Here is an 11,496-nt window from a genome sequence, read left to right as displayed (position 1 = left end):
CAAAGAATGGGGTCAATGTAATTAACTGACCCACTCCTCCAAGATCACAGGCCTTGTGCCTATAGTAGAAAGGGTTATATAGCAATGAATTTAAGGAAGCTGATTTCAATGTGGACCCATGAATGCTTTTAGTGATGTCCACTTTGTTACAAGCATTCAAGTCAGATGTCTGGTCAGAGGATGACTTAAAATCTTGATTCACTGATTCACTAAATCATGAATCATAGTTTCCTATCACTTTTCTCAGAAACGAAGCTAAGGTCGAGGGTAATGCCCTTCTTCTTATCATTAAACCATAAAGAAAATATAAGCCAACTTGGAAGTTTCCATATGAATATTTAATTAAGTAGAAATAGCAACCAAATCACACTTGAGCATCTTAAGAAATAAAAAAATAAGCAAAGTAGTAGAGATACTGAAAATGTGTTGGCGATAATTAGAATATTTTACATTATAGAATTTCTCAGTCAGAACTGTCTTGGCACAAAAGAATTAACACCATTAGAAAGCCTTATTGTACACAGCAATGGGTGCAAGGATTTACAATTCATTCATTTAGAATATCTATAAAGAGGAAAGTGAATTTGAGAAAAAAAAAATGTGTGATGAAAGTCAAACTATTAAGTATATATATTTCAGAGGTTTATTATGATAAATGAATATTTTTATTTTCAATCAGTCTGAAACAGGTGGTACAGAGTGAAATATTAACACAGTACCATGGCAGATTAGAACATACAATTTGCTGGGAAACAGGGATAGGGAATTTAAAAAAACAAAATTTACAGAATTTTCATATATACGACTGTCTGAGTGTAAATATATATATATATATACATATATACATGTGTGAGTATATAAATGTGTCTGTGTGCACGTGTGTGTGTATATATATATATATATATATATATATATATATATACATACACACACACACACACGTACATATACACACTCATTTTTCTTCACATAACTTGTGTAGATCCAGGTTTTGTCATTCATAATGCAAAAAGAAAAAGTGTTTTTTTTTTAATAAAACCAACTAAATGCTAAAACAAAATATACAAATGAATGATCTCTGATTTTTTTTAGACATCATGGCTAAGGCCATGATGTCTAAAAGACCTTTACTGCTGGCTATTAAAAAAAAAAAAAAAAAAAAAAAAAAAAAAAAAAAAAATCCTCACTTAGATGCTAGAATATATCAAGAACATTTTGATGAGATTTATAATGTTTTTTTTTCCAGTTATTTTATAGATTATATTAGAGAAATATATATCATTGTTGTTTAGTTCCAGATCAATCAATGATCACAGACATTCCAGCCATGACAATCCCATCACTTTAGGATTACATTTTCTAATATATCCTGTTTGTATGTCATATGATAGGGTGTGATTCGAGGAAGATGTGGCTGCTATATCTAGCAGGTCAAACAGACATGTGAAGGCTCTCTCATGTTGGTGAGTGTGAGGAAATTGGAGATTTTTGTTTCCATACACACAAATCAAACACATTGTCATCATAAAACGCCAGAAAGCATGCTTAATATATTGATATACTTAATTTAAATTTATACTCATTGCTAATAGGCCTTACAGAAGGGATATTTTATATCCTAAACATATTCTCTTACTAATTTTAGCCTGTGGGCTGTCCATGGAGAAGCACTATCAACATACATGCATGAATATACAAACACACAATGATAATAAGAGTTAACAGCTATTTTGAAATAACTGCCAACAGTCTTATAATAAATATTCGACTCTATATAGAGTTCTTTGTTCAGTGAATGCTTGTATCTATATAGGTTTTTAAGTATGTTACTTTATGCATTTAAAACACTAATTTCACACACACACACACAAATACAATTTTTTTTACTGGCTCCAGTTATTGGACTGCTGTGACTTTGTTACAGAAATGCCATATAGATAAGATCTTACAAATGATGAAAATATATTTTATAGGCATGAAATGTTAAGAGCTACAAAGGAGACAATGGAAAATTGTGAAGTTGATACAAGGCACAAGGCTAGATATTTTGGGAGGCAAGGAGAGATACATTCAAAACTATCAGCCTTAAACTTGACTAACACTTTGTTTTAGCAGCCACAGAGCGATAAAGTGTAAAGTTCACTGCAGTGGGATATTAACCAACTAAGAAAGGGGTGTAAGTACTGGAAGGCATTTAGTCTGCCTTTCTATTAGTTCTGCCAATAAGAATAATCATTTCAAATATAATCATAAAATAATAATGCAACTAAAGGTAGTCATCAAATATCTTAACCAAAATACAGTTTACAACTTTTATTTCTGTTAGCTTAAAAAAAAAAAATTAATGTTATAGTTTCTAAGAGATCTTAATTGAAGAAATTTATAGTAGAATTAATTAGAGATTTTACATTAAAGGCTGTGGAGTTAAGAAGATCATACCTCAACGTTGTGGCTTTGGGCTCAGCCCCAGTGTAACATCTTAGGAAAGTATCTGTACTAAAGCCCCACACTGGCCAACACCTTGTTATATATAGACCGGGCCTTGTGAGTGTTTATTGAGCGAAAACACCCAAAGCTCCACGAGGCTCCGGCAGGGCATGGTGGCAAACCCTGCTGTACTCTTCCACCACAACTTTCTCTCACTCTTTCTTTCTATTGTGCCTGTATTTCAAAGGGCCAGCCTTGTCACACTGTGTCACGCTGAATATCCCCGAATGCTCAGCCACTTGCACATTAATTTCACGAGCAGGCTGTTCCGTTGATCAGATCAACTGGAACCCTCGACATCGTAAGCGATGGAGTGCCAACAACAAATGTGAGTTATAAACAGTGAGGTTTGTTGACATTTTCTATCAACAAATTGTCTTCATGCTTTGTGCTTTTCAATTGTTCAAGGGGAAAAAAAAAATCCCCTTACTAGCAAAACAAGGATTGATTGGTACCAAAAAGAGCTTTCAATTGTAAAAATCCTGCCTTGAATACCTCTCCTCATCTAAGCCATGCTAGCATGCTAAAATAGACACTGAACAAATAAATATATGTAATTAGATAAATGCTTATGTTTACAAACTACACATACTCAATACAAGAGTTTATAGCTATTTTGAAGCAATTAATAGTTTCACTGAGAATATGAAGCTGCTTGTGAACTTTCAACCTCTCACACATGTATGAGAGAAAGAGAGAGAAATTAACGCTGCAAAACAAGGCATTTAAAAAGAGCTGAATTTCATACATATTAGCTGCTTGAGTTCATCAATGATAAATAAACAAGTATCTATATATATATATATATATATATATATATATATATATATATATATATATATATATATATATATATTACAAATATATTAATTCCTACTAACACAAACATTATGACCTTAGTGTTACATAGAGCCTTTTGTTAACTTTCATTCATTGTTAAACACGATCAGTATTATCAATATGGCAAGGGTTGTCAGAAGTTAAGTTCCTTGTGAATCTACAAATTGGTTTCAAATGCTACATGCGGGTGCTCAGGACACAGTTCGACCGTATCCAAATAGATCTATGATCAAAATCATTCTAGCCATACTCATCTTGTCTTGGTTCCCAACCCCCAGGTATACAACTTAGGACAACAACATTCAGCATATATTTTCTATTTTAAATGGTAGAGTGTGATTCAAGAGAAATTTGGCTGTTCTTTCTAACAGTTTAAGTGACTATATTAGAGGCTGGTTCGTGTTATATGCTATTGTTTCATTTCAATTATAAACACATTACAATCTGAAGTTTTCATCTGAGGAAGTGTTTCTCTGTATGTAATCAATATTATTATAATTATTACGGTGATGAGCTGGTAGACTTGTTAGAGTGTAGGAGAAATACCATATGGTATTTGTTCCAACTCTTTACATTTTGAGCTCATATCTCATGTAGGTCAGTTTTGCCTTTCATTTCTCAGGAGTTAATAAAATAAAGTACCAGTTACATATGGTGTTGACTAACTTTTTCCCTTCAAAATCAATGACCTCGTGCTTAACCCTTTAGTGTTTAAACTGGCTGTATCCGGCCCAGATATTCTACACATTTTATACTCAAACTGGCCAGAACCAGCATCTCACACCTACCCTGCAATGTCATTCTAAAAATAAGCAATTACATCTTTCCTATCTTGAAGCTACAAAATAATATCAGATAATTTTTTTTTAATGTGAATAAATAAGGATTACTTTTGGCAAGTTAATCTGAACGCTAATTATTAGCATAAAATGGAGTACCAGCAAAGCGCTGAGGTTGATGTTATTGGTTAACCCTTTAGCATTTAAACCAGCCATATCCGATCCTAATATTCTACCTGATTTATCCTCAAATCAGCCAGACCTGGCATCTCACACCTACCCTACAATGTCATTTTTAAAATAACCAATCATCATCAAAATCTCAAAGCTATGAGATAATGCATGATCGATTCAAAACAATGTCAATAAATAAGCATCACATTTCACAAAGTAATCTGAATGCTAAAGAGTTAATTTCCATCCACAAATCTCAGGCCTTGTGTGTCTGCTAGAAACATTATCGTTATTTTACTAGTTTCACTCAATGGAATGTGAGTGTGTGTGTGTGTATATATGGCCATGCTTAGCAGAATTACATCAACACCATTATTTATAAATCAATACTTATTTAATTGACCTTAGACAAAAAGATAAACAACAAAGTTGATCTGAGGAAGATTTGAAGTCAGAACATGACAAAATGCAAGATATTTTATCAGATACTACCAATTCTGCTGTCCACATCACTATTATTATTATTTATATTAATTATATTATTGGAACTATTAAAATCATTAATAACTACAGCCAGCTACCCATGCTAGCATTATTTGGATGAATTTTGAAACTCCAATCAGAATTATTAAAATTAAATTTGACGCATGATCATTATTTGTATGAAATGTCGGAGAAGGTGAATCTAGGAATAGATGACTTTCTTATACAAATGAGGAGGGCAACAAAAGAAACAAAATTTTTTAGCCCAGAGAAAAAGCAAGAGGGTGAGTGTGTTATATTTACATACACAATACAATTGATCATACAGATTAACTCAGTGAGACCAGCAGCAAAGATCAGATTATGTTCCAGAAAAAAAAAAAAAAAAAAAAAAAAAAAAAAAAAAAAGAAAAGAAAAAAAAAAACTATATACAAAGACGTATCTTTATCTGCTTTTTCAGACAAAATTACTTGCAGCTGATACTTCTGTCAACAGACAAGTGTTTACAATTTTTTTTTCCATTTATTTACACAAGGGTGAGGTGATATTTTGTCTATTGCTTGTCAACTAAAATGCTTGTTCTAGACTAACAAAAAACTCCCCACTCAAAAATCAGAATAATTTATTGAAAGGCAATGGGGGATAAATACATCTTTAAAAATATAATAATAATAATAATAATAATAATAATAATAGTAGTAAGAAGAAAGCTGAGTGGTTGGCAATCATTAGTGTATTTCAAGTAAAGAAGGTAGTCAAACTTTACTGACAATAAATTAAAGATGGCCTGACTATTATCCCCAGATAGTTTCTCTCATCAAATTAAACTATCAAAAGCAATTTAGTAATTTAACAAGATTTCAAAACTTATTTATTTTTTTTTAAAAACGTTTTAGCAAGTGAATTCTTCCATATAAATATTTAATTGAAGTAAAATGAAAGGGGTAACAGAAAAAAAAAAAAGGGAATATAAAGAAAAACAAAAACAAATAGTAAAATCACAATAAGTAGTTAATTAAAGAATATCCTAATCAATGCACTGTAGTTATTGAATTCGTGTTTTCTTAAAACTAAATGGATAGCCATCTGTTTTCATTTTAGTTCTTTGCAGTTTCCACCTTTGGCCAGAAACTTTTTCCTCATCAAGTACACTACGATTTATGTCAGTGTCCACAGGTGTTCTGGGCAGAGGGTAAGGTTCTCGAGTTTCAAACATGTTGCCCTTTTTATCTACTCGTACTACATGTACACGAGGCATGTCACAGAGGTGACTGGCTGAACTGCGTGATGATGCTCGCAGACAGTCTACAATGGGTATTACCCCAGGGGGAAGGGCCTGATAGTCAGATGCTTTACTGTATGTTCGGCCAACACGGATCCGAGAAGTTGGGGACTGGGTTCTAGAGTAAGTCCTGATTGGTGGGGTCATGGATGTTTTCACAAGTTCATCATCCATACTACTTGATGATGATGCAGAAGAGGAGGGAGTTAACTGGGATACTTGTGAGGTATTTTCTGATACCTTAGAAGAGCTACTACTACTGCTTGTATTAGATACACTGGTGTTGCAAGTTGACACAGTATTTGCATTATTAGATTTATTAGATTCGTCATTCGTGTGAGCTCGTCCACCAGTATCTGATTCCTCCAAGTCCCATTTAAAAGGTCCAAGTTTAACACGCTGCCGCAGTTCTTTTAGAGCACGATTATCTACAAATTTTTTATTAAAGTTGTCAGCACATGTACTACAACAATCATCTGCTGTACTACAGCATGGCTGAGCTGCATTGCTTTTGCTATTTGTCCTGAGATGGTCTTGTGAAAGTTTAGAATTGATCTTTGTATCATTCATATTGTCTGTAAGAGCCAAATCAATTTGGTATTTTGATGCACTGTCATTATTCGAATCAAGCTTTTGTTCCGACTTTGATCGGCGCATCTGTTGCAATACTGGTGTACTTTCATCAAGAGACTTTCTACTCCTCAGCGAACGCCTTGTCGATACATGCTTTGTGCTATCCTCCTTTTTACTTGTCTGGCTAACCGACAGAGACTCTAATGAGCTCATTTGCTTCAGAGAGACAACAGGGTTTTCTTTCAAAAGATTGACACTTAGCTTTTTCTTTAATTTACATCTGGGTTCCTTTTGCTTAGAAGGTTCTCGAGATATTTTTTTCAATTCAACTTCAATTACTTTTTTAGAAGGGGTTTTTGTTAGGGATTTTTTGTGGGGTGATTTGGCAATTGTTTTGTGAGGAGTTGTAGTCAGTTTGGTTTTGAAGTTTGTTCTAGATACTTTTGAGGAATTTTTGGATGATTTTTGATTTGTTGTAGTGGAGGGTTTTACTTGACTTTGCAGAACACTACGTCGTTTGTTTGGTTGTGGACTTGGTGAGCGTTTCCGCTTGCAAGCCCGAACAGATCTTTTGTTCTTTCCATGACAATTCATGCACATTGTATTAACTGACAAAGCTATACTTTGAATATTCTTCATCAAGCTTTCTTTTAAACTACAACGACATATTGAATTGCCATCTAAAATACAACCCATACACTTGTTCTGAACACAGCTGGCCTGACAGCGTTTTTTGCAGCAACAGTGTTTACATTTCCCATTCTTTACGGATGGACGGTCTCGGCGAAGGCGTAAGTTTATAATATTTCCAGGGTTCAATAGTTGGGTTTTCATTTGTTCAGTTGAGACAGTCTCTGTACTGGTCTTTCGGGGTCTTCCACGTAGCCTTCGACTGCCAGAGTCTGTCGATTCTTCTGAATGGCAACTATTTTCCTGCAGTTGTAATGCTAGCTCTTCACATTTACTGCTTTTATTAAAACTTTGCGAGTCATCTTCCTCACAGGTTACTTGCTCTTGTTTCTCATTCTTGCAAACGTCAGAATTGTCATCCTTAATAGTTGATTTGGACTGACTATTGTAAGAAATTTCAACCTCACTTTTCTCCTCTACCTCACACTTCACTTTTGAATCTGTCTTAATATCAACCTTGGATGAACTGTAAGTCTTAATAGAAGTAGATTTTTCAGTTTTTATTTCAGTTTGAGACTCTGATGAGGCACATTCTTTCTCTCCACTTTCCAAATTTTTATCCTCTTTTACATCAGATTCCATTACTGGTCGATCAGTGTCTTCAAACAGAGTCTGTGAATTGAAATTCTCATCAGTTTTAATGTCATCTGTTACAGACAAGTCGCATTTAATGTCACAAGACTTCTGAGGAGCATCTGTCACATCACCAACAGGTTTTTTACCACCACATAATAATCTGCTAACTTCAGTGTCATCAGAATTAGCCAACTCGCATTTAAAATCTGATGGCTGGCTAGCAACATCACTGCAACTAACTGGTTGGCCTTCATTCACATCACTTCTAGTATTGGAAATCAATTGTTCAGCTCCAAGAGTGTCAGAACTCACAGAAGTTGTTTTGATTTCAGTATTATTTTCACTAGGTTTCTCCTCAACACAAGTACCAGGTAGTTGTGCATCCTCTTCTGATTTCTGACTAGTACTGGTGTTTTCAGGTTCTAAATTCTCTGTCATTTCCTTAGTCAAATCACTTTCAGTTTTACTGTTCACTAAACTTTCCAAAGCATTTTGTTCATCTTCACAAAGGGAGGGTTTAAGGCCTGTATCCACATTAGGAGAGTTGCAAACTTTGTGTGAAACTGGAATGTTAGAACTACTGTTTACAGAAATGACTAAATCTGATGTTGATAATGATGATGATGATGATGAGGAGGAGGATGATGAGGATTCAGCTGATGAACAAGATTTTAACTTAGAAGGCAATTTGCTAGACAGGCAAGGAGTTGAAGCAACAGATGTCTGTTGTACCATGTTGGAAGGAGAAGCAGTGTCTAAAGTAGGAGATAGAGAGTCAGCAGCACTGTTAATTAATTTTGGTGACTCTTTGACACAGGAAACTGGGGCTGATGACTGAGAGTTGGATACTTCTGCAGATGATGATGATGATGATGAAGAGGAGGAGGAGGCTGACACAGGCACCTTGATAGGGTCTTGTACCGATGATGAAATAGGAGTTGCTGATGACTGCTCAGGATGTTCTAGAGAAGAACATGAGGACTCAGAAGGTAATGATGAATGTAAATGGGCATCTTCTGTTAGAGAAGAGGAAGATGTAGTGTGAATGGGTTCAACAGGATGTGAAGAAGTGTTCTGATTACTAGTTGATTCAACTAAATTAGATGACAGTTCTGAAGACATCATCAAGTCTTCATCAATTGATGCTGATAGGGACACTGATTCAGAAGCTGATGATGCCACAATTGGCAAATCAGATTTATTAGATGATGGGGTAATTACATTAGAATCTGAAAAGTCAGTTGATGATGAAGGAGATGGCAATTTTTGACTGTGTGGAGGAGATCTGTGATTTGTAGATGAACAAGGCGTTGGAGATGGAGGGAAAGTAGAAGATATTGGTGTCACTGATGGTGAATCAAGTTTACATTCAATTGATTGTGATACTGTTGTTGGTACAATGTCATTAGATGATGACAGTGTTGGAAGCTTGCTGTCAGATGATGATGATGATGATGATGAAAGTCCTAGCAAATCAGTGTCAGATGATGACGATGATGATGATGATGAAGATGGACCTGGTGGTTTAGCACCAGATGATGATGATGATGATGAAGGCTCAGGCAACTTGACACTAGACAAAGAAGAAAGCACAGGGGATTTGGCATCAAATGATGGTGACAAAGACCTTGATGGTTTACTAGCAGAGTGGAGTGAGTCTGAAGACTCAACAGGACTACAACTGGGAGTTTGTGTTATATTATTAGAAGATGATGGTAGTATTCTTTTAGTAGAAGATGAAACTGATGTCTTAGAGCTTGCTACTGGAGTGGCTTTTGGTTTCTTAGAATAAGCAGATGAAGATGGGGCTGTCTCAGATGAAACAGATGAAGATGGAACAAACTCTTTGGAAAGAACAGAGGATGGGGTTGGTTCGTTGGTAGTGACAGAAGTTGATGACATTAAAGTTGGGTTATTTGGTGACGGGGCTGATTTAACTTCAGACGAAAGAACTAAATCTTTGGCACAATGAGATGAAGTAACAGAATCTGATGATGTTGAAACACTAGAGGAGGGAGCAGATGAAGTTAATGACTTAGTTTCTATAGGAGACATCCTACTTGGGGACTTAATGGAAGGTAAGCTAGACGTGCATTTGGAGGAGTGATTACCTAATTTAGATTGAGAAGGTGAATCAGACTCAATTACAACTTGATTTGATGAGGAAGCTAATTCTGAAGATGACTGAACAGATGATGAAATAGGTGCTGGGGATATGGAGTTAGAAGAGAAGGTAGAAGAGGGAGATTTAGGGTCAGAGATTTCAGAATTTACATTTGAAGAGGAGGAGGATGAAGTATTCTGACAGGAGACAACAACAGCAGACATTTTTGAACTGGTGGATGATGCAAGTTCTGTAGAGACAGAGTTTGGTGATGATATTATATCTGATGAAAGTGTGGTGTTGATACTAGAGGAGGAGCTTGTTATGGGAGTTAATGAAACAGAAGAGTGAGGCATTTTGGTATCAAAAATGCTAACAGAGACAGATGGGGGAACTGAAGAGGAACTTGGCCCAAAATTACCTGAAGATGGACTTTTGTTCAGAGAAGAGTTGTCAGTTGATGGTTGACATGGAAGAGAAGAGACACGAGAACTTTTCTCACCACTTGGGAAGCTGTTCCTCAAAGTAGAATTTGCATCTGTAGTATCAACACTGACTGTAGAACTAAGAGAAGGAGTGTCAAAACCAGTAGCGGAACTAGAAACTGGAGTGTCACTAGCTGTAGCAGAACTGGAAGCTGGGGCATCAATAGCAGAACTAGAAGCTGCAGTGTCAGTTTCAATAGAACTGGAAGCTGGAGTGTCAGTCACAACAGCAGAACTAGAAGCTAGAGCACCAGTAGCAGAACTACGAGGTAGAATTTTAATGCCATTAGTAGAATTGGTAGCTGGAGTATTCAGACTAGAGGTAGGAGTAACTGGTGAAGATTTTGAACCAGAAATTAGGGTAACCTCAGGAGTTGATATGGGAGATGCCTCAGAATCTTTGATAAAACTGGAAGCTATCTTAGAGGTAGAGCTAGACGCAGGCTTCTTTTCAACACTAGAAGAGCTAAGTGCTGGTCTCTTGACATTAGAAATGGAGCTAGGAGCTTTTCTTTTGATACCAGATGTCACATTAGGCTCAAGTGTCTTGTCACTGCTTGTGCTGCTCAGCGTTGCTGCTTCACTGCCAGATGTAGAGCTCAACATTGAACTTTTCACATCAAATTTAGAACTGGAAACTGTTGTTTTGGGATCAGAAATGATGCTAGGTATTGCTGGTTTGGAACCAGTTAAAACAACTTTGGGCATTGGAGATTTAAGAGCAGAGACAGAGGAAGGTGTTGAAGTTTTAGTGATAATGGTAGAACTGGATGTTGAGGTCTTTGGTACAGTATTACAATTGGGAGCAGTGGTAGTCTTGGCTGCAGTGCTAGAGGAAGAAGCTGTAGTCTTAGAAGCAGTGGTAGAAGTAGGAGGTGTTGTCTTAGAAGCAGTGGTAGAAGTAGGAGCTGTTGTCTTAGAAGCAGTGGTAGAAGTAGGGGTTGTTGTCTTAGAAGCAATGGTAGAAGTAAGAGTTGTTGTCTTAGAAGCAGTGGTAGAAGTAGGAGCTGTTGTCTTAGAAG

General features: G+C 35.9%; 1 protein-coding gene across 1 annotated transcript; it reads right to left on the bottom strand.

Annotated features, from left to right (window-relative positions):
* Positions 1 to 625: 625 nt before the first annotated feature.
* LOC128247082 (serine-rich adhesin for platelets-like) lies at positions 626 to 11,494 on the bottom strand (the record flags this gene model as incomplete). The annotated part of the gene is made up of 1 exon (XM_052965897.1): positions 626 to 11,494. A coding segment is annotated over one exon (5,685 nt), but the record flags the coding sequence as incomplete, so codon positions are not given.
* Between the last annotated feature and the right edge of the window lie 2 nt (positions 11,495 to 11,496).

Source organism: Octopus bimaculoides, chromosome 2 (assembly GCF_001194135.2).
Source record: "Octopus bimaculoides isolate UCB-OBI-ISO-001 chromosome 2, ASM119413v2, whole genome shotgun sequence".
NCBI classification, from domain to species: Eukaryota; Metazoa; Mollusca; class Cephalopoda; order Octopoda; family Octopodidae; genus Octopus; species Octopus bimaculoides.
Note: the sequence above shows the minus strand (reverse complement) of the source record. Positions and strands in the feature narration are given on the sequence as shown.